The 22,099-nt window shown below is 48.6% G+C and overlaps 1 protein-coding gene across 1 annotated transcript in view; it reads right to left on the bottom strand.

Annotated features, from left to right (window-relative positions):
- Positions 1-21,282, bottom strand: part of CORO2A (coronin 2A) — a 112,366-nt gene extending 91,084 nt beyond the window's left edge. The window contains exon 1 of the mRNA XM_050948268.1: positions 21,147-21,282. Coding sequence (XP_050804225.1) covers positions 21,147-21,161 — 15 coding nt within the window. The 5' untranslated portion in view covers positions 21,162-21,282. The remainder of the gene's footprint in view (positions 1-21,146) is intronic.
- Positions 21,283-22,099: the final 817 nt, after the last annotated feature.

A 22,099-nucleotide genomic window follows, 5' to 3' on the forward strand; every position in this document is an offset into this window, starting at 1 on the left:
AAACTGGAGGACTGGGCCAAAAGAAATCTGATGAGGTTCAACAATGACAAGTGCAGAGTCCTGCACCTAGGAAGGAAGAATCCCATGTACCACTACAGGCTGGGGACCGACTGGCTAAGCAACAGTTCTGCAGAAAAGGACCTGGAGATTACAGTGGACGAGAAGCTGGATATTAGTCAGCAGTGTGCCTTGTTGCCAAGAAGGCCAATGGCATATTGGGCTGTATTAGTAGGAGCATTGCCAGCAGATCGAGGGAAGTGATTATTCATTCCCCTCTATTCGACATTGGCGAGGCCTCATCTGGAGTACTGTGTCCAGTTTTGGTCCCCCTACTACAGAAGGGATGTGGACAAATTGGAAAGAGTCAACGGAGGGCAACAAAAGTGAATCTGGATCTGCGGCACATGACTTACAGGAGAGGCTGAGGGAACTGGGTTTATTTAGTCTGCGGAAGAGAAGAGTGAGGGGGGATTTGATAGCAGCCTTCAACTACCTGAAGGGGGGTTTCAAAGAGGATGAAGCTCGACTGTTCTCAGTAGTAGCAGATGACAGAACAAGGAGCAATGGTCTCAAGTGGCAGTGGGGAAGGTCTAGGTCGTATATTAGGAAAAACTATTTCACTAGGAGGGTGGTGAAGCACTGGAATGGGTTACCTAGGGAGGTGGTGGAATCTCCATCTTTAGAGGTTTTTAAGGCCCAGCTTGACAAAGCCCTGGCTGGGATGATTTAGTTGGCGTTGGTCCTGCTTTGAGCAGGGGGTTGGACTAGACACCTCCTGAGGTCCCTTCCAACCCTGATATTCTATGATTCTAAGGCTCTCACTTGTGGAACTCATTCCCTGAGCCTCCACCTGTGTCCCAGGAATTAGTGCAACAACGTTCTCTTTGGGTCACTCATCATGGACTATCTTCATTTCAACAACTCTTTATTTGGTTTTATTTTAAATCAGGCTGGCTATTAGCTGGCCCAGTTTCTGCCAGTTTTATTAGTTCACAGTTTAACGACAGACGTTATAGGACTCAGTCCTACAAGACACTGAGCACTCCAGCCCTCCTCCATGAAAGCACTTCATGTGCTTAAAGCTAAGCACATGCTGGATAGTCAATGGGATGACTTGTTCTTAAATCTCAGCACAGTTTTGAGTCCTTTCCTGGGTCAGTGCCAGAGTGCTCAGCATGTTAAAAATTATATGAATTTTCAGAGTGTATACTTGATTGGTGTTTGATTTGATTGTAATGGAAATACAGGCTTGACTGACTAAGGAAAAAGGTGTAATTAGTTTTGGTCGGTAGCTTTAAAAAGTAGTTTGTGTGTGTGTGTGTGTGTGGGGTGGTTGTTTCATTTTCTTTGCATGTGAAAATGGCTAATTTTAAAATACAATACAGCACAATCTAAGATTTAAAGTACCGGTAATTAGTTATTAGTATTGATTTAACTAGTAATTTTCCCCAGAAGTTTGCATTTATTATTATTGTTAATATTATTAGTATAATTAGTTAATGTCTTTATTTATTGGCTTAGGGTTTTTTCCTATTGATTTTCTGTGAATAAATGTTGCACCAGTGAGCTGCCATAGATGAAGTTTAAAACTGATCTGTCTGTATATACATTTTTATCCTCCTTCTGAGGATAAACACAGATAAAACACCCATTTAAGCGCACATTGTTAAAAAAATAATGTGTGCCCACAAGATGTATAGCGCCCCAACCTCCCACTTTTCTGTCTAGCCTACCGCAGGGGAAGAGGCTGACACTGCCCATTAATTAGCCTCACTATTAAAAATTGATACCTCATTTCCAGTCTGGATTTGTCTAGCTTCAACTGCCAGCTGTTGGATCTTGCTATGCCTTTGTCCGCTAGAATTAAGAAACATTATCAGAATTTCTGTTCCCCATGTAAATACTTACAGACTGTGGTCAAGTTATCCCTTCACCTTCTCTTTGTGAGACTCATGGAGCTTAATCTAGTTAGTTTATCACAACAAAGCATATTCTCTAATCCTTTAAATCACTCGTGCCTCTTCTCTGAATCCTCTCCAATTTATCAACATGCTTCTTGAATTGTGGACACCAGAACTGGACACAATATTCTAGTAATGGTCAGAGTTAAAATAACCTTGGTACTCTTTAGCAAGATTCCTCTGTTTATACATCCAAGGATTGCATTAATCCTTTTGGATACACCACAGTGTTGCACTGAGACCTCATGTTCAGCTGATTATCCACCACAACCCCCAAGCTTTTTTCAGAGTCACTGCTTCCCAGGATAGAATCCCTCCCTCACCCTGTAAATGTAGCTGACATTCTTTGTTCCTAGAAGCATACATTTACAATTAGCCATGCTAAAACCCATAATTTTGCTTGCACCTAGTTTACCAAAAGTTCTAGATCACTCTGTATCAATAACCTATCCCCTTTATTATTTACCACTCCCCAAAACTTTTTGTCATCTGCAGACTTTATCAGTGATGATTCTATGTTTTCTTCCAGGTTATTGATAAACATGTTAGATAGCATAGGGCCAAAACCCAATTCATGCAGGACCCTTTCAGAAATACACCCGTTTGGTGATAATTCACTGTTTACAATTACATCTTGAGACCTTTCAGTTAGACAGTTTTTAATCCAGTGTGCCAGTTGATTTTGTGTCCTTCTAGTTTTGTAATCAAAATGTCATCTGGTACCAAGTCAAATGGCTTACAGAAATCTCAGTATCAACCAAACAGCAATCAAACTTGTAATCACATAGAAAAAGATATCAAGTCAGTTTGACAAGATCTCTTTTCTGTAAATCCCTGTTGACTGGAATTGATTACATTATTTTGAATTACTCTCCTTTATTCATTCTTTATCAGACACTCCAATATCTTGCCTGGGATTAATGTCAGACTGACTAGCTTACAATTACCCAGGTCATCCTGCTTACTTTTTTTAAAATATGGGCACAACATTAGCTTTCTACCAGTCTTCTGAAATTTCTCCAGTGTTCCAAGACTTATTGAAAAAAAATCAGTATTAATGGTCCAGGGAGCTTCTCCGACAGCTCTTTTTAAACTCCTGGATACAAATTATCCAGACCTACCCATTTTAAAATGTCTAACTTTAGCAGCTGCTGTTTAACATCCTTCTGAGATACTAGTGGAATAGAAAGGATGTAGTAGGACTACATCTGGCTTTTTCCCAAATGCATAACAGAAATAATGTATTGAACACTTCTGCCTTTTCTGATTGACGGTGCTATCATTTCCATCTAGTAATGGACCAGTACCAGTCAGCTGGGGACACTGGTGCAATAGGAAGAACAGACGTCGGGTTCCCCTGTTCCCATCTGTTCAGTTTGCAAAGGGGAAGCTCTAACCGGGCCAGATGCCAATTGCGCTGTGCTGTGCAAAGTAGCGAAATGCATCACCTGCCATGTTGTGTGCCTTATAAAGCAACAAAGAATCTGAATGAAGTGCTAACTACACCAACCTACTTCTGGTGGCTCTGGCTTCTCCAGAACATGAGCCAATTTTCCTGCGATACATCCCTGTTAACATGGCAATCGCATGGACCTGCCAGTTCAAGTATCTGTTCACGCCGCTCTCTGTCTGGCCCCACTCACTCCAGCAGAGCTACAGCCCTTTCACACCAGCTGGGATCCGGCCCCACTCACTCCAGCGGAGCTACGGCCCTTTCACGCCAGCTGAGAGTCTGGCCCCACTCACTCCAGCGGAGCTACGGCCCTTTCATGCCAGCTGGGATCCGGCCCCACTCACTCCAGCGGAGCTACGGCCCTTTCACGCCAGCTGGGATCCGGCCCCACTCACTCCAGCGGAGCTACGGCCCTTTCACGCCAGCTGGGATCCGGCCCCACTCACTCCAGCGGAGCTACGGCCCTTTCACGCCAGCTGGGATCTGGCCCCACTCACTCCAGCAGAGTACTACTGATTTACACAAGCTGGGGATGCGGCCCATCCTGTTTCAGTTCCCAGGCCCATGGCAGGTACAGCTGCTGTAGGGGATAACGGAGGGAATCTTAGGACCAAATCTGGCTATCCCTTGGATCAGTGGAGTCACTGGTGTGACTGAGGTCAGAGTCTGGACCCCAGCAGGAATCACTGATCTTTAACAAGGAAAAATGCACATTGTGAAGGAGCAGCCAGAACTGGCTGGGGCGCTTTGCCTTCTGGGCACTGAAATGGGAAGCCAATGGAGGCGATATTTAAATATGGCAACAGCAGACAAAGCTAGGGCCCCTGGCACCTACTAGTACAGCCGAGCCGAGAATCTGCTCGGAGCTTCCCTCCTGCAAGCCACGAGCTGTGAAAAAGAGCCTGCAAACCAGCACCAACGGATGCAAAATCAAGCCCTTCATATGCGTCTGCTCTGCCTCAGGCCTGCTCTTTGAAGCCTGTAGCATTGCTTTAGAGCAGAATCTGAACACAGGTATTTATGGGCCTACACAAACTACAGGCGTGCTGCCAGAGCACTTGCCCTCTCTCCTGTGGATCTGCACTGCCAGTGGGATTGATTTGAAATTCCACTGGATGCTTTGCCAATAAAATCAAAAATCAGCACTGACCTAGAGTAGTCTCTGGAAAAACCCAGTCCATCCCAGTTGCAGATGCTGATAAGAGAGTTTAATAGCACTTTAAAAGCAGGGGATTTTGCTATCTGATCTATTACAAGTCTGAAAATCAATTTGATATTTAACATGGAGACAGGAGGCCTGATCTCCTCTCACTTACCACAGACTCCCGTGGAGCTACTCTTTTGACACCAGTCTAAGGGCTTGTCTACATCACAAAGTTGCAGCGCTGGTGAGGGGGTTACAGCGCTGCAACTTAGGAGGTGTACACATCTGCAGGGCATCACCAGCGCTGCAACTCCCTGTTTGCAGCGCTGGCCGTACTCCCGTTTTGTCTCGGGTATAGAGGATCCAGCGCTGGTGATCCAGCGCTGGTAATCAAGTATAGACACTTACCAGCGCTTTTCTTGACCTCCGTGGAATAAGCAGGTATCCCAGCATACCTGAGGAAGCCTCTGGTAATCAAGCTGGTCTCCTTCCCCGGTTTGCTCTCGCGTTCCCCGAACCCCGAGCAAACAGGTCTCCTTCCCTGCGGTTTGCAGGGTGGTTCGGGGAACGCGAGAGCAAACCGCAGGGAAGCAGGTCTCCTTCCCTGCGGTTTGCTCTCGCGTTCCCCGAACCCCCGTGCAAGCAGGTCTCCTTTCCTGCGGTTTGCAGGGGGGTTCGGGAAACTCGAGAGCAAACCGCGGCGAAGCTGGTCTCCTTCCCCGGTTTGCTCTCGCGTTCCCCGAACCCCCCTGCAAACCGCAGGGAAGGAGACCTGCTTGCTCGGGGGTTCGGGGAACGCGAGAGCAAACCGTGGGCAAGCTGGTCTCCTTCCCCGGTTTGCTCTCGCGTTCCCCGAACCCCCCTTGAAGCCGCCCAACAGCGCTGCAGTGTGGCCACATCTAACACCACTTGCAGCGCTGGTTGCTGTAAGTGTGGCCACTCTGCAGCGCTGGCCCTATACAGCTGTACTAATACAGCTGTAACAACCAGCGCTGCAAAATTGTAGATGTAGACATACCCTAAGTGAGGGGAGAATCACACCCAATGTTTCTTCCTTACAAGAAGAAAAAAAAAATCATTCTTCTGTTGGGCTCAATCATCCATTCACAACAATGTGAATCAAGAGACATCCCACCGAAATCAACAATTACTCTGGCTTTAACCTGTGTAACGGAGCGTAGCATCTAGCCCAATGCAGTTGCAGCCGGGGTGAAACTGGCCCACGGTTCCATGTGCTTTCAGTAAAGCCTGGACTTGATCGGCTGTGCTGTCCTGTTCAGATGTCTGTGGTTAGGGGTCAGTGATGATTTCAGCGTTCATAGCAATCTTTGTGCTCACAACACAGATCACAAGGCCTTTTGTTATTCCAGTTGAATTGTCTCTGCTTTTGATATGACAGAATAGCAGGGAGAATATTGATAGTTTAGCTGTTTTCAGTCCACATTTTGCTATCTGGAGTTCTAGTGGCCAATAGATTGGAATTGCTGATTGTCTGTATGGTGATCTCACAGCTAAAACACAACCTCATGAATGAGCCTCTGAGAGCACTCCTAAAGGATCTAATCAGAAACAGCCTAGCTAACCGCACACATCTTTATGCTGTAAATTACCATCATAATCCTTAGGGACATCAACAAAAGCTCCACTGCTACTGTGACTAGGAAGCAGATCTCTAGAATGACATCAGTGCATTTACCACCACAGAAACATCCTGTCTCTTTGCATGGAGGGATGTGCCTAGACACAGATTACTGGATTGCGTTTTCACTTCCTTACATTAGTTTACATTTCACCCACCTCCACCTCCTACAGAAACCCCTCTTGGTTGGACTCAAGATTTGCTTAACTCTGCGAATCAGGTTTGGGTGGGGTGACCCATGTGACCCCAAGTCTGCTCCAAGAGGGAAGCAGCCCGGACTTTGGCCCTGTATGTTCTTTGCACTGACACCATCCTAGACCAAAATCAGGCTTTTATCAGGCTGTAACTGGCATTGCACTTTGCACATTACATCGGACTAAAGTCGTGCAGGACTCGTTCTACTGCTTCAGTACAGAGACTCCCTGTGGATCTGATCCTGCTCTCACTGAAGTCAGTGTTTCTGATGTGCTTTGCTATTATACACAGTTCATAAGAACATAAAACCGGCCACACTGAGTCAGACCAAAGGTCCAATCTTATTTTCCAACAGTGGCCAATGGCAGGTGCCCCAGAGGGAATGACCAGAACAGGGAATCATCAAGTGCTCCATCTCCTGTCTCCTATTCCCAGCTTCTGGCAGACAGAGGCTAGGGACACCATCCCTGCCCAGCCTGGCTAGTAGCCATTGATGGATCTATCCTCCATGAACTTCTCTGGTTCTTTTTTGAACCCTGTTATAGACTTGGCCTTCACAACATCCTCTGGCAAGGAGTTCCACAGGCTGACTGTGCGTTGTGTGCAAGGCCGTCCCTAGCCATTTTGGTGCCATACGCAGCCCACCCGTTGGGGGCGGGGCAGGAGTCAACCGGAGGAGGGGCTGGCCCCAGGCCTCTGTTGGGGGGGGTCGGTAGGAGCAGGCTTGGCGGACAGGGGGGAACCATCCCGCAGCATGAGTCGCCGGAGTGGAGCAGGGTGGGGCTGGGTCGCTCCACTTCCTGCCGCCCGGTGAGTGTGCTCAGGGGAAGGGGCTGGGGCAGAGCAGGGGGGCAGTGGTAAGTGGAGTGACTCAGCCCCAGCCCGCTCTGCTCTGCTTCCCTGGCTCCCAGCTTTGAGGCTTGGGGGACAGGAGGAACTGCCCCCCACCACTCACCGGCAAAGCACTCCACTTACCACTGCCCGGTGAGTGTGCTCAGGGGAAGGGTTGGAGTGGGGGTGGGACTGGGGCATAGAAGGGGTAGGAAGGGGGGGGAGGAGCAGGGGCAGGGGCTTTGGGGAAGGGGTGGAGAGGGAGCACAGCTGGGGCAGAAAGAGGCGGGGCTAGGGCAGAACAGGGGCTGGAGCAGCAAGCAGCTGTGTACTTTGCGTATGGGTAGGGACAGCCTTGGTTGTGTGAAGTAGAACTTCCTTTCATTTGCTTTAAACCTGCTGCCTATTAGTTTCATTGGGTGACCCCTAGTTCTTGCATTATGAGAAGGAGTAAAATAAAATTCCTTATTTCCTTTCTCCACACCAGTCATGATTTCATAGAGCTCAATCATATCCCCCCTTAGTTGTCTCTCTTCCAAGCTGAAAAGTCCTATTACTCTCTCCTGATACAGAACCTGTTCCATACACCTAATCATTTTTGTTGCCCTTCTCTGAACCTTTTCCAATTCCAATATATCTTTTTTGAGATGGGGCAACCAGATCTGCACGCAGTATTCAAGATGTGGGCGTACCATGTATTTATATAAAGGCAATACAATATTTTATATCTTTGCATTTATCAACACTGAATTTCATCTGCCACTTTAGTGCCCAGTCACCCAGTTTTGAGAGAGCCCTTTGTAACTCTTAGGAGTTTGCTTTGGACTTAACTATCTTGAGCAGTTTTGTATCATCTGCAAATGTTGCCACCTCACTGTTTACCTCTTTTTCCAGATCATTTATGAATATGTTGAATAGGACTGGTGCCAATACAGACCCCTGGGGGACACCACTATTTACCTCTCTCCATTCTGAAAACTGACCATTTATTCCTACCTTTTGTTTTCTATCTTTTAACCAGTTACTGATCCGTGAGAGGACCTTCCTTCTTATCCCATGAGAGCTTACTTTGCTTAAGAGCCTTTGGGAAGGGACCTTGTCAAAGGATTTCTGAAAATCTAAGTACATTATATCCGTTGGATCAACCTTGTCCACATGCTTGTCAACACCCTCAAAAAATTCTAGTAGATTGGTGAGGCATGATTTCCCTTTACAAAAACCATGTTGACTCTTCCCCCAACAAATCATGTTCATCTATGTGTCTGATTATTCTGTTCTTTACAATAGTTTCAACTAATTGGCTTCATAGTACAGTTAGGCTTACCTAATTATTAGCTGTTAATTAATGTGAAAATGCAGAATATTGCTAGGTCGGTGCTGCAGAAGCAACAGAAGCATACCATAGTATTATCCAGAGTTACTCACATGATCGTGACAGCAAATTAAATAGTGTTTTTTCCCAAGAATCACCCATAGCTAATATTGATACATCTTGCTAGGACAGAAACTTCATGTACTGCAAACAATATATTAGCTCCTCTTTCAACTGAGAAAACAATTAAAGACTTGGCTGAAAAGGGCATATTTTCTCTGTGGCCATTGATGCCTCAAACCATAGGTGCTGACTCCATGAGTGCTCCAGGGCTGGAGCACCCATGGAAAAAATAGTGGGTGCTCAGCACTCACCACTCACCTGCCAATCAGCTGTTTGGCAGGCCCCACTGATCAGCTCTTCCCCCTCCCCCCAGTGCCTCCCGCCGCCGACCAGCTGTTTGGTGGCGAGTGGGAGGTGCTGGGGGAGGGGGAGGAGCAGGGGTGGGAAGAGGTAGAATGCACTCGGAGGATGGGGTAGAGGAAGAAGAGGTAGAGCAAGGGAGGGGCCTCAGGGCCGAGTGAGGTTGGAGCACCTCCAGGGAAAGCTGAAAGTGCAATGATTAGGGGTTTGGAGAGGGTCCCATATGAGGAAAGATTAAAGAGGCTAGGCCTCTTCAGCTTGGAAAAGAGGAGACTAAGGGGGGATATGATAGAGGTATATAAAATCATGAATGATGTGGAGAAAGTGGATAAGGAAAAGTTATTTACTTATTCCCATAATACAAGAACTAGGGGTCACCAAATGAAATTAATAGGTAGCAGGTTTAAAACAAATAAAAGGAAGTTCTTCTGCACGCAGTGCACAGTCAACTTGTGGAACTCCTTGCCTGCGGAGGTTGTGAAGGCTAGGACTATAACAGTGTTTAAAAGGGAACTGGATAAATTCATGGTGGCTAAGTCTATAAATGGCTATTAGCCAGGAAGGGTAAAGAATGGTGTCCCTAGCCTCTGTTCATCAGAGGGTGGAGATGGATGGCAGGAGAGAGATCACTTGATCATTGCCTGTTAGGTTCACTCCCTCTGGGGCACCTGGCATTGGCCACTGTTGGTAGACAGATACTGGGCTAGATGGACCTTTGGTCTGACCCGGTACGGCCGTTCTTATGGTGTCTGTGCCTCAAACCATGGGAATATCAAACATGTTTCTGATAGCTGTCCTTTACCACACAGGAAGGACATTGTCTACTTGATTATTTTCAAGACAGCAATGAAACTGCATGAGGACTATTTGAAAATGTGAACAGCATACAAAAATGGTTTGACCTTTGACAACGGATCATCATTTGCAGCTGATAATGATAATGTTAACTTTGAGAGATACCACTCAGTCTACAAATGAATGAAAAACAAAAATGACTATTGCTTCCAGCTAATTGCCCAGCCCATATATTGCAATAATACAGCAAACTACGCTATAGGTAAGTCAACATTTGATCTTCAAGGTCTTGTAATAAAAGTTCTCAATCACTTTTCTCATCTGCCAATTGAGTTTCAGAGTTATAGGAGGTATTTCATTTGGTTAACCTTGAATACATGGAAATGTTGAGGCACATCCCCCAGGATGATTCTCTCTACACCCTGCAGTTGAAAGGATCTTAAAATGTTTTCCAGCTATTCAAAGTTATTTGTGTGCAGCTGCAATTCTTACTTTTTTAAGGATGACAAAGATGGAGATAATGGACAAAAACTTTCAGTACTGAAAACTACTTATATTTCTTCCACAATGTGCTAAAAGTTATTTTTACAATACAGTTTTAAAATTAAAAATCTGATCTTGTATGTGCTGAAGTTTATAACATAATGGATTCATTAAAGAGGAAGTAACAACAAAGAAGTGGTGACAGATTCTTTGGTCATAACTGTAACTTTTACCTAAAAACACATCATCGCAAAGCAAAATGGGAAGGGTTTTCATTCAGTGGTGTGCAACAGCTCTCACATACCTGATGTCACGTTTTTATTCAATGAAGAAAACAACCTTAATCTGATTCAGCCACTTCCGCTGAAAAAAATGCTGACTTTTCAGGAACTTGTGGGCATTACTGAAGGGTTGAAGCTAACAAAAGGCTGGCTATGGATTGTGTGTGTAAGGAATAGCATGCACTGAGAGATTCTGCAGAGTGCCTGTGCATGCCGCAGGAGTCTGGTTGTGCGAGGAAATGGTCTAATGCTCGATCTTCAAATTCCTTAAAACTTGTAACTTATTATGTCTTTCCCATTTCAAAGGCAGCCATGGAAGGTATATTTTCCTTGCATAAACAGACTGGGACAGATTGCAGAAGCCTGCAGCATATTGAGTTTTTTAAGGATGAGCATCAAATTAAAGTTAATTTCAGTTGTACTCAAAGAGTTTTATGAACGGATTTCAAACAATAAAGATGTTGTGAAATGTATTAAAACTATTAAGTACCATTTTAAACATTAAATTGAAGCTTCTGATAATTGCACTGTATGCTTGACAGCAGGAGAAATGTACACTTCAGAGAAAAATACAAGATACGCTAAGAGAAATGGTGTTTCCCCAAAATGTCCCCTAAAATAAAGTGTTTATTTTTCATGTGGTTTTCCATTACTTCCATCCAACAGAGATAATCACCCTAGACACTACATGGTGGTGATCATGAGCGTTGCACTTCAGAGCGAAGGCTGTGACCTGACCTGCAAACTCTTGCACAGGGGAGTAGCCCCGCTGAAGCCAGGGTGTAAATCAAAACCCACATGTGAGGGTGTAGAGGACCAGGGACCCGGAGCAAGGGGTTTGGTTACTTGCGTTCTTCTTTGATTACATGTCTAGTTTGTATTAAAATCAAATTGGATGAAACCTCAGTGACAGAATGACATGGGCTGATTAAGTTTCAAGAGAAAGCAGTAAGATAAGCACTGATTCGTTATATTTCGCTAATGTAGTTACAGAGGTGGCTGGCCTTTGGTTAGATTGCCTTGAATTCTCATTTCCAATGTAAACCTTTTTTTTTTTTTTTTCCCCCCCCCCCGGTATTTGAATCATTAATGAAATCTACAAAATGTGCTTTGACCAGGCCTGTGATGTCACTGACAATTACCTAGGAGAACTCTGTTCACACTCATGTGGGTGTATTTCAGAGTTCCTGATTGCTATTCTGATTCAGGTCCTAAGTAAGCTGGACCAAAGTTTCAACTAATGAAGAAATCTGTGCTTTAGAAAATGATCTGTAGCCTGGCTCAGGGTAAGCTCTATGAAACGCTGGTTTGAATAAGTGATCATCTTCCTTTCAATAATATATGCACCATGTACGGCCCAGCAAATAATTCAGCACGAGCCCGTGTGTGGGGCTGCTGCTCTAGAAGCTCAACACTGCCTGCAGAGATAGGACATTGTGTGACATGAAGGACAGGACCAATTTCCCAGCTGTGAGATCTGTCAGACCAGGAAATACCCTGCCCAGGACAGTAGGAGAAAGCCCAGCACTGGGTCCATTCCAGAGAGGACTGGGAGGGCACTTGGGAACTGATAGTGCAGGCTGCAATTTGTGCCTTGGCAGAGAGGCAGACACTAGTAGGTCTTTCCCAGGTAATGTCGGTAAGAGTCATCAGTGAGTTGAAGAAGTAGGGGGAAGGGAAGGAGTCCACTTGTTTCGACAAGTGGTTACTCCAGTTTCCATCCCCATTCAGTCCTTGGTCTCTTTGCTTTGCCTGCCCCCGTGGCGACGGGGGGAGGATGGGTGTGTGTGTCAAAGGGATGCTTGTCGGCCAGGAACTAAAGGCTGATGCTCTTTACTTGCAGCCACGTGCTCGTTGCTAGGCTAGACTGGAGCCAGGCCAGGGTGCTAAGAGGCTCCATAACCTCACCAAGCTCTTCAGCAACCCAGTCTAGAAGCAATGGGCTGGATTCTTCCATCCACACTCCCTCTGGATTTAAGAGAGCTCCACCCTGTGACTATTAACAGCAGCACTGGACCCAGAGATTCAACCCGCTCCGTGTGTTGCTGGGGTTGAGGTACCCCTTCTTTTCCCAACCCCCTCCCAGCTCTGCGTCTGTTCTAGTCTCTGGCTGTGTCATGTCTAACATAGACTATCAGGACCTGGTGCAGCAGCCTGTCTTTGAATCTGTACCCAGCCAGGCACAGCAACGGTGCTGTGTAAACGATAACTGTGGCAGAAGGATGGTAATCTCTGCTTCCAGCCCATTTCCAGCACCCTGGCCCTGCAATCCACCCCACTGATTCCGCACGAGTGGGGGTGGCAGGGCTGGCCTGTTGTTTGCGTTTCAGTGATATTAATGTTATCTGGCCCGCCTTGCTTTGCATGTCATAAAACCTAGTAAGAAGCTCCCCCCTAGTTAAATCCTGCCCTCACTGATCCCTCAAAGTTCAGTGGGGCTGTTTGGGCACAGATGAGGGCAGCATGCAGCCCCTAGTGCCTTCCCAGCAGTTATCTAATCAGTTTCCATGGACTTTGCATGTGAGTTCACTGATACAATGTAATAAAGATTGGAAGTTTCGGTTCATTTTTCTTGCTTATTTTCTCTGTCACTTTGTCCCAGCCAGGTACACAAGAAACTTTCAGATGTGTTCTCTGAAAATCCCTGTCCTTGGGAAGACTCTGCTCGTCTTTCAGGGAAGGGTGAAGTGTAAGCCCAGATCCAAGCTCGTTTATTGCAATGCAAAGATTCCCAGGCACAATAAAATCGACACATGGCCATTTCTGTCCCGTTGACCCAAACACCACCACTGCCCTGGGAGAAGTGTTTCCACATGAAGGGAGGCAGTGTCTCAGAGTAAATGAGCCCAGAGCTGCTGGGTGCCACTGGCTTGCTGTGTGACAACAGGCAGCTCACTGCAGCTCTGTGTCTGCAGGTGAACACCCCATGCAAGGCAGCTGGCAGGGGGAATTAGTTAATGCTGTGAATGGCTGTGGAGATGGTACATGTGATTATCGTACATCCTCTGGCCCTGCAGGGATATGTCCAGTGCAGAGAATCAGCTGGGCACTTTCTGCTGTTGTCATGGGAATTCCCTATGCAGACCAGGCTGCTTTTCTTCTATTTGCAAAACTGACTTAACCTTTTCAGTGCCGTGCAACCCAAGCGTACACAGCCTCCCAGGCATCTCTAGCATATTCTGCAGACAGTCAAGATACACATCACTGGCTGTGGTGCTTGCCTAACCTGACCCTGTGAAGCCAAAGGCACTGTAGCAGGTGGGTGCTCCACTCACTAGCTCGAGCAAGGTAGGAAGCACAAAACCACTGTAAACAGAGGGTCCAGTCATCTCATTATCACCACACAGTTTTCTTCTTGTCGTGGGAGCAAAAGGAGCTGCCATAATGAGTCAGACCATTTCCTGTGCTATCCTGCCTGACACAGCACCCGAGAGCAGATGTTTTAAAGAGGAGTTGTTGACCAGCCCCAGTAGTAAGCCTATTTGCCTATGAATTTTTATGTAGGTAGATGTGTGAAATTCCTTCCTGATCCAGCTATAGTGACCAGTTTACACCCTGAAGCATGAAAATTGATTGATCGTACCATCATCTCAACTTGCAGAATTACACATTACAGATGTTCATCAAGGGCTTGATCCTGCATTCAATGGGTCAATCTTGAAAGAACATCCTGCCAAGTATTCACCTCACTGACTTCCTGCTCCAGTGATTGGCAAGTGGCACTTTGGCCTGAGCTTACCAAGGGGTTCAGCACTCACTGTTGGGGACAGAGACTCACAAGAGCTCAGCATGTCAGGGCCACCCATGAGACTCACAATAGGTGCTGCTTGACTCTTTCGGAAAGATGGGCAAGACATCTCCCAGCATGCAATGAGCCCACTTTTACTGGTCCATATGGGAGGTACGCTATCTTGAGAACCTGGCCCCAATTGTGGATGCTGTGCTCTTGGGAATCTGGCCCTGAGCTCTGGAGAACCTGGCCTTAGGTGAGGAAAGTTTCCATGGGTTGGCTTGGAACTAACTGCCCTTTAACTTCACTGAGTACCAGCTCGACCTCCTAGCCTTGAGATGGTCACCGCAGTTGACTATGCCCAAGAACACACAGTCTCCAGTGTGCAGTGCTGCACCTTAGCTGGTTGGAGGATGCCTGGTGTGAAGAGAACACAAAGAAACTCCTCCCCACCAACTCTCTCTTTATTTTGTTCTCAATATAGTGGCCCTGAAAGATGCTAGACTCACACAGCTGTGGGGACTGAAATTGGCTGTTTAGGAGTGAGTTCCACTACACCTTTCACACAGCTTTGAGCAGATCCTGTTTTTTCTCTGCATCCCAGGGCTTCGCAGCCCCACCTTGCTCTGTTTGCTCAAGAAGGAGGTTGTGTCGCACTCGGCAAAGCCAGTGATTGTTGTGTATATTTGGCACAAAAACAACTGGATTACATTGCTTGAAAACAAGCCAGTCTTTGCTCGAAGATACGCCAGAACTCATCACAAAAGCACCAAGGTGCAGGAGACGTTTCTATGCGTTATGAATTCTTCATACACCATTAGGGACAGCAGGACAATTCCTGCCCTCTCCACCTCACTCCGTGGCTGAGCATCAGCCCCTTCACCACCTCCACTGGCAGGAGGAAATAGAAATCTGCCTGGCCTCTGCTAAGACTGCCAAATTCCTGCCACTTGTGGGAGTGACTTCTGTGACTGAGAGCTCTGTGAAGGCAGTTCCATTGCACTATCACTGTACCAGCGAGACACTAGCCTGATATGGAGGCTAGGCCCAGGATTTCATTGCACACAGGCCACTGACCAGCCATGATTCACTGATGATTGTATGTCACAACCAGCCTTTGCTGGAGGCAAGTTTCACCGCTGTCCCCACTATTAGCAACCTCCATCAGCATTCCCCACATCCACCTCCCAGCCCAACAGCTGCTGAGTTGGTTACAACAATATTCATTCATCTGTATCATAACAGCACCTACAGACCCCACGCAAGCTCAGTGCCATATTGTGCCAGGCACTCAACCTACCATAGTGAGAGAAAGTCCAGGTCCCAGAGACCTCATCATGTAAGCAGGCAGCCCAGACATAAGAAGGGTACCCATAGCACAAAGGTCCTTTACCCCCCAGCCAGCCCTTCCGGTACGCGAGAGCAGGTCTCTCCAGACTCACCTTTCCTCTGAGCCCTCCAGTTGTACAGACTGTGAATCCTGACCAGTGTTTGATGGCAATCTTCTTCCTCCTGCTCAGTCTAGCAAACCCAGTCAGTGCCCTCAATCCCTTTTCCCCTGTGTCACCAACACCTGCAGGCTCTGGCACTGCAAGAACTTTGCTTTCGAATGAAGATGATCACGCTGCCGTGGTGGCTCTCTCCTATGCCAGTTCCGCAGCTCAGGCCAACTGAAAGCCCAAGCTGACTGCTCAGCGCTACAGTTAGTCAAAAATATCAAATTCCTACAGTTTTGGACATGAACATGCTGTGAAAAGCATATCCCTGTTTCTGACCAGCTGTGCTCGGTGCCAGACTTCGCACGTCTCCGTTAAGGCTGCCCTCTGCACAGTGACAGATAAACTGCTGTGAAGTTCTTGGGGTTCTTCAAATGCACATCAACTGGGGGGGGGGAGCAGTATCTCAGAGTTTGCAGTGAGCAGTGGGCAGCTCATTGCAGCTCCAGGGGGCAGTTCTCCCAATGCACACCCTGCACCTCTCACAAGCACAGCACTTGCAAGCCCAGTTTTTCGGATGAAATGGACCTGATTGCTATGCTTCTGCCGGGAAACTAGGGAGTGGGATCCAGGCTGGGATCACAGTGTAGACGGACAAGCTAGTTGGAGCAGAGGCTTTGTGCATACAGATGGATGGGGGCTTGGGCTTTTCCAGGGTATTTCTGTCCAGGTTCCATGGCAGCTCTTTGGACATGCAGGATGACATGGATTGCTTTGCTGGCACATCCTAGTGGACTGAATGAATTTGAAATTACTTTGATAGATGGAGCTGGAGCCTGGGCTCAGGCTGAAACGTCTCCAGTTGCCAGGTTATTGCCTAATGGTCCATTATGGGGATACCTGCACCTTCCTCCGAAGCAGTTGGTGCTGGCGTAAGAGCCGGGATTCAGGGCGGGATGGAGTGCTGGTCTGATAGAGAATGGCCATGTGCCTGGGTTCCATGGACTGGACCGTGGTCCTGGCACAGGCTAGGGGAGCATGTCATGCTGGCAGAGTGTGCAGCGGATTGAGCTCTGCGGTAACCTTCACTGATGGACTGCTACACAGAGTGCCCTGGAGAACAGCAGTCATTATTATACTCCAGAGCACTAGCTCTCAACCTTTCCAAACTACTAGACCCCTTTCAGGAGTCTGATTTGCCTTGTGCCCCCACAAGTTTCACCTCACTTAAAAACTACTTGCTTACAAAATCAGACATAAAATACAGAACTTTCACAGTACACTAGTACTGAAAAATGGCTGACTCATTTTGACTTTATAATTATAAAATAAATCAAATTTGAATATAAAATATTGTACTTACTTTTCAGTGTAGTACACAGAGCAATACAAACAAGTCATTTCTCTGTATGAAATGTTAGTTAGTACTGACTTTTCTAGTGCTTTTTACATAGCCTGTTGTAGAACTAGGTAAATATCTAGACAAGTTGATGTACCCCCTGGAAGAATCTGCATACCTCCAGAGCTGTGTGCGCCCCTGGTTGAAAACTCCTGCACCACATGATTCACAAGTCAGTGGCACACGTGTGCTCCACATACAGCCTCAAGGGTGCTGATGCGAGAGCTCTCATAGACTGGGCTGGACCTGGCCCAGGCCCACAAAAAGCTGCAATGCTCTGAATTCAGAAGATCCCAGTGCATTTGAAAGAGCCTTTGAGCTAGCCGGTAGAGTTTGTCTCTCCTGGAGGGGTGGGCAAGAAGGAGAGAGATTAGGTCCTTGTGACTGTAATCTGAGCATAGCAGCAGGTCTGATTTCCTTAGGGATTTTTTTAAAATTATGGATGAAAACCTGGCTCCACTGAAGTCAGTCGCAAAACTCCCATTAACTTCAGTGCAGTGGAGACAGCACAAAGATACAACAGCCCAAAGCTGTGAGTGCCACTGCTGCTCATCAATAGAAAGGCACGCTGTGGGTGAGGAGGGTCTCCAGTACTATGTGTGACGGAGGTGGAGAATGGAGCAAGGCACATGCTGCACAGTGCTGGTCAGAACTATTTTGTCAGGCCAGTTGCACTTTTCTTGAGGGTTTTCACAGTAGTTATTGCCTTTGGCTGATGGAGCAGCAGCTCTGCCTTATGTTACAAAGGCATCTGCAGCAGGGAGCCCTTTGCATGTCTGCTATGAAATCCATGGGCCGTATTCTGCCCACAGTTATGCTCCGGCAGCTCCAGTGAAGTCAATGGGATCACACCGATGTAACCATATTTGGGCCTGTAATGGCTACAATACAAGGTTACTTGGAATTAACCGGAGGAAGAATCCCAAAAGAGTATCACATGGTAAAACAGACAGAGCGACAAACCTGCCTCAGCACTTTGCAGGCACAGAGTGACACCTGCCTCAGCACTTTGCAGGCACAGGGAATGCAGAAGGAGCTGCTTCATTCTTACTACACAATCCTGCTTCCCCTGCTCACACCTCCATTGACACCAGTGCTGAGAGTGTCCCACAGGTATCTAGAGTCTTCCAGGAGCAAATATCACCTGGGGAATTTAACATATAGCAGACCCCTGTCCACACTGTGCATCCCTGATCCCACATGGCCTCAAGAGCTTCATTCTGCACATGCTGAGCACCCTCGAAAAGCTGCTCAGCAGCACTTTGCAAGGTCAAGCTCTGAGTGATCTCCTCACATCCCAGGGTACTTAGCAAGCATACTCATGTCTCCGCTGTTATGCCAGAGGGGACTGCTTAGTGTTCAAAAGCCTTGGGGATACGCAGAGATTCCCCGGAGTCATAGGTTCAAATCCTGGCAGGGTCAACTCATTCCTTTATCCTTCTCAAGGCAGTACATTGAGCTGCATGTGGCCTGCTGCATAGGGATCAGGGGGTTCAGTAAATCCTCCATCCTTCTCATACCACCGAGCTGTGCTTCAGGCAGGAATGCCCTGGCACTGACTACAGAGAGCAGGAAGGGGCACTAGTGAAACCCCTGTGCTCTGCACTCACCCATCTCTGCTAGTCATTTCCCTCGTGCCTGGCACTGGTGGTAACAAGGCAGCACTAGCTGCCACTGCACTGGACCCCTTGGAACAGGTGGATGGGTGGCATGACTGCCCTTACCCAGAGAGCTGACTGTTGATTAGACAGTAAAATTCCCTGGTTTTCATTAGGCAGCGTCTGAGTTGGATTTAAAATAACCATTAAGTTGTGTCCTATGAGAAATAGCAACAAGCAGAGCCCAACAAGCAGCATCTGGGGGCTCTGGGACCAAGCTACACACAGTATGGGACCCGGGCTTGTGAAGCTGTTCACAGCCAGCTTTGCATGCTTCTAATCGTGGGGGATTCCCTGCCCACATAGCTGCTGCACAACCTAGGGCCAGCCAGTTTCTCTGCCTCCGGCTCACGCACTGCGCCCAACCTTCCTCTGGGGCTTCTGGAAGGTAACGTTCCCATGTCTGTAAAGACCCTTGGAAAAGTGACCAACAGAGCGCGAAGGACATTACAATAAACCTAGGCCAGGAATCCAAATGAAGAGCAGTAACGGCTGACCTGTCACCGTGGACAGGTAACGGCCGACCCACCAGCTTGAACTGGTGTCTGCAGCTCATGGCTCTGCTTCCTAAGAGACCCACCTAAAGATCCTAGAGAAACTGATATTGGAGTCCCACCCAGATGACCAACTAAAAGCAGGGTAGGATCCAGAAGCAGCAGCCTCCGGGGCAAAGGGCCGGCTACACTATTGGAACAGGGACTCTGCTGTGCAGAAATATTGTACCCAGCCCCTACATGGTTAAGGGCCTGCTGCCGGGGTCACAGAAGAGAAATGAAGAGTGGCTGTCCACCTCCTCACTCAGGTGCACCATTCACCTCCCTAGAGGAGCAGAGAGCAGACAGCGTTTGTCTCTGGGAGATTAATTCAGAAAAGAGAAAGCCCAGAGTCTAGAAGAAGGTGAAACACTGGTACTGAATTTAGCATGTGGAGAGTCCATTGCGTCACAGAGAATTCAGGCCACTCACCCTATCCCCATACACCAGATGAGACACTGTCTTCTGTTCCTACTTGCGTGTGTACATGTAGTGTGTGTGAGTGAGAGAGCAAATCTGCGTGTCTATATCTATGTCCAGTTTGCGTGTGCACATACATACGCCTGTACGCTCACACGTGCTCCGCAAACACAGTTCTCCATTAACACATTGGCCCAGATCTTCAGCTGTGTAAATGTGTGCAGCCCCATCAAGCCCTGCATTTGATACGACAAAGATAACAAGGAAATGGCACTGGTCTGAGAGATCCACAAAGTCCCCCAGAGCTGCTGGCTTCCAAGGTCTTTTGGAATCGGTCTCTGGCCTTGCACTGGTCACTGAGCCTTTCCTAGGCCCTTTACTTGCAGCATTGTCAACAAAGGACCACGGCTCTAGCCCTCCGGAATAATTAGCAAATGGTAGGCAGGACAAGTGACATTAGGCAAGATCCCCCAGTCAGTTCCCTCTTCTGAGGGGCAGCAAAGACCCTTGTCCCAGTGCAGGGACTCAGCACTGGCCTGTTCCCATTTCACGAGAGCTGACAGACTCCTTGCGTTGCCCAAGTTGATGCAGAGCACAAAGATACAAGGCAGGGCTATTCTCCAAGGCAGTACAGAACACAAATGTATTATTGCACTCAGCACCTCACAGTTAACGCACATCATTTCCCTATGGCGTGACCAGATGTCCCGATTTTATAGGAGCAGCAAAGAGTCCTATGGCACCTTATAGACTAACAGACGTTTTGGAGCATGAGTTTTCGTGAGTGAATACCCACTTTGTCAGATGCATGTAGTGGAAATTTCCAGGGGCAGGTATATAGGGACAGTCCCAATCCTTGGGTCTTTTTCTTATATAGGCTCCTATTACCCCCCACCCCAGCCCGATTTTTTTACATTTGCTGTCTGCTCACCCTATTTCCATAGCCAGCATTCGCAGTTTCCCCTCCGTCTGATGGGAGCCCAAGTGACAAACCACTCAAATCTTCCTGAACCCCAGCCCACAGCAAAACAGCAGCAGGTTTTACCCCTTCTCTGTAACCGTATTCAACAGGGCTGGCTGCTGCAAAGGGCTCACCCCATCTCCAGAGCAGCCTCGGAGTTCTTGAAGGGGAAAGTGCATGGAACCAAATTCATCCACACAGCTGCGAAAGGAAATGCCAGGTCCATTTCCAGGGAACGCAGATTGACTGCTGGATACAACAACAGAGTACCAGGAAGGCAGCATATGAATGCCAACTTTTCCGATTACTCCAAAGGTTTGAATGTCACAGGTAGATTAAGATTTACAGAGGTCACCGGCTGCAGCAGATCTGTGGATCTATTGCCGTGCAGAGATTTGCGGCTTGTGCATACAGGGCGGCTCACACAACCCACGGCAGCCTATCTGCGCATCAGCAGGTGCACTGCCCTTCTCCCTGCGGCAGGTCTCCTACCTTGGCAACGCTCATGCGGAATCCCTCCCGGGCAGCGTGAAGCCAGCTCGTCTCTCTCCGCAGCAAGGCTCCCAAATCCTGCCCCCGCGGCGCCGTCTGCCCGTGCCTGCCGCTGGGCGAGCCCTGAGTCACGTTCGTCCGGGAGCTATGAGCCAGGCTCCCCGGGGGAGGCTCCAGAGCAGCCGGCCCGCCTTAGCGCAGGGAGCGGGCGCCGCAGTGCTCCGGGGGCGGGGGCCCTGCGGGCAGGCCCGGGGAGCTCTGCGGGGAAGCCCGTTGCCTGGCAAGGAGGCGGGAGGAGCCAGGCAGACACCTGGCCAAGGTCTCCTCCCGCCTCGGGGCGGCGGTGTCTGGGGGAGGTTCCAGCGCCGATCCCCCCCCAGCAAGCGGGAAAGGAGCCGGGCGGGGCTGAGACAAACTCGGCTCACTGGGGCGCTGCACCTGCGAGAGCGGGAGCCCGTACCCGGCCCGCTGCGCTGCCCTGCCCCGCCCCGCCGGGATCGCTCCCCCGGGTGTCCGACCCGCTCCCCCGCCGGGCTAGCCTCCCCGGCTGTGTGACCCACTCCCCCGCCCCGGCCCGCCCGGGCGTCCAGCCCGCTCCCCCGCCCGGCCCCGCTCTCCCGGGTGTCCGCCCCGCCCCGCCCGGTGCAGCGGAGGCTGCTGCTCTGCTCGAAACGCGCTATTAGGGTGCGCGGAGCAGGCTCAGGTCACCTGCTGCAGCCGCCGCCCTTCTACCCCCCGGCTCCTGCTGACTGCTATTGACAGGGGCTGAAAGGGGGCGGATCGGAGCAGGGGGCGGAAATTGACTGGTCTGGGGGGGTCAGGCAGCATTAGGCGAGGGGCTAAGGGGAAAATCAGGAATGGGGGGAGGAGGTGGAGTCAAGCCCAGGAGGGAGGCGCTGGCAGAGGGCAAAACCCGGCAGAGGCAGGGGCAGAGGGGTTGCAGATACCCCAGA

Source organism: Gopherus flavomarginatus, chromosome 3 (assembly GCF_025201925.1).
Source record: "Gopherus flavomarginatus isolate rGopFla2 chromosome 3, rGopFla2.mat.asm, whole genome shotgun sequence".
Taxonomy (NCBI): domain Eukaryota; kingdom Metazoa; phylum Chordata; order Testudines; family Testudinidae; genus Gopherus; species Gopherus flavomarginatus.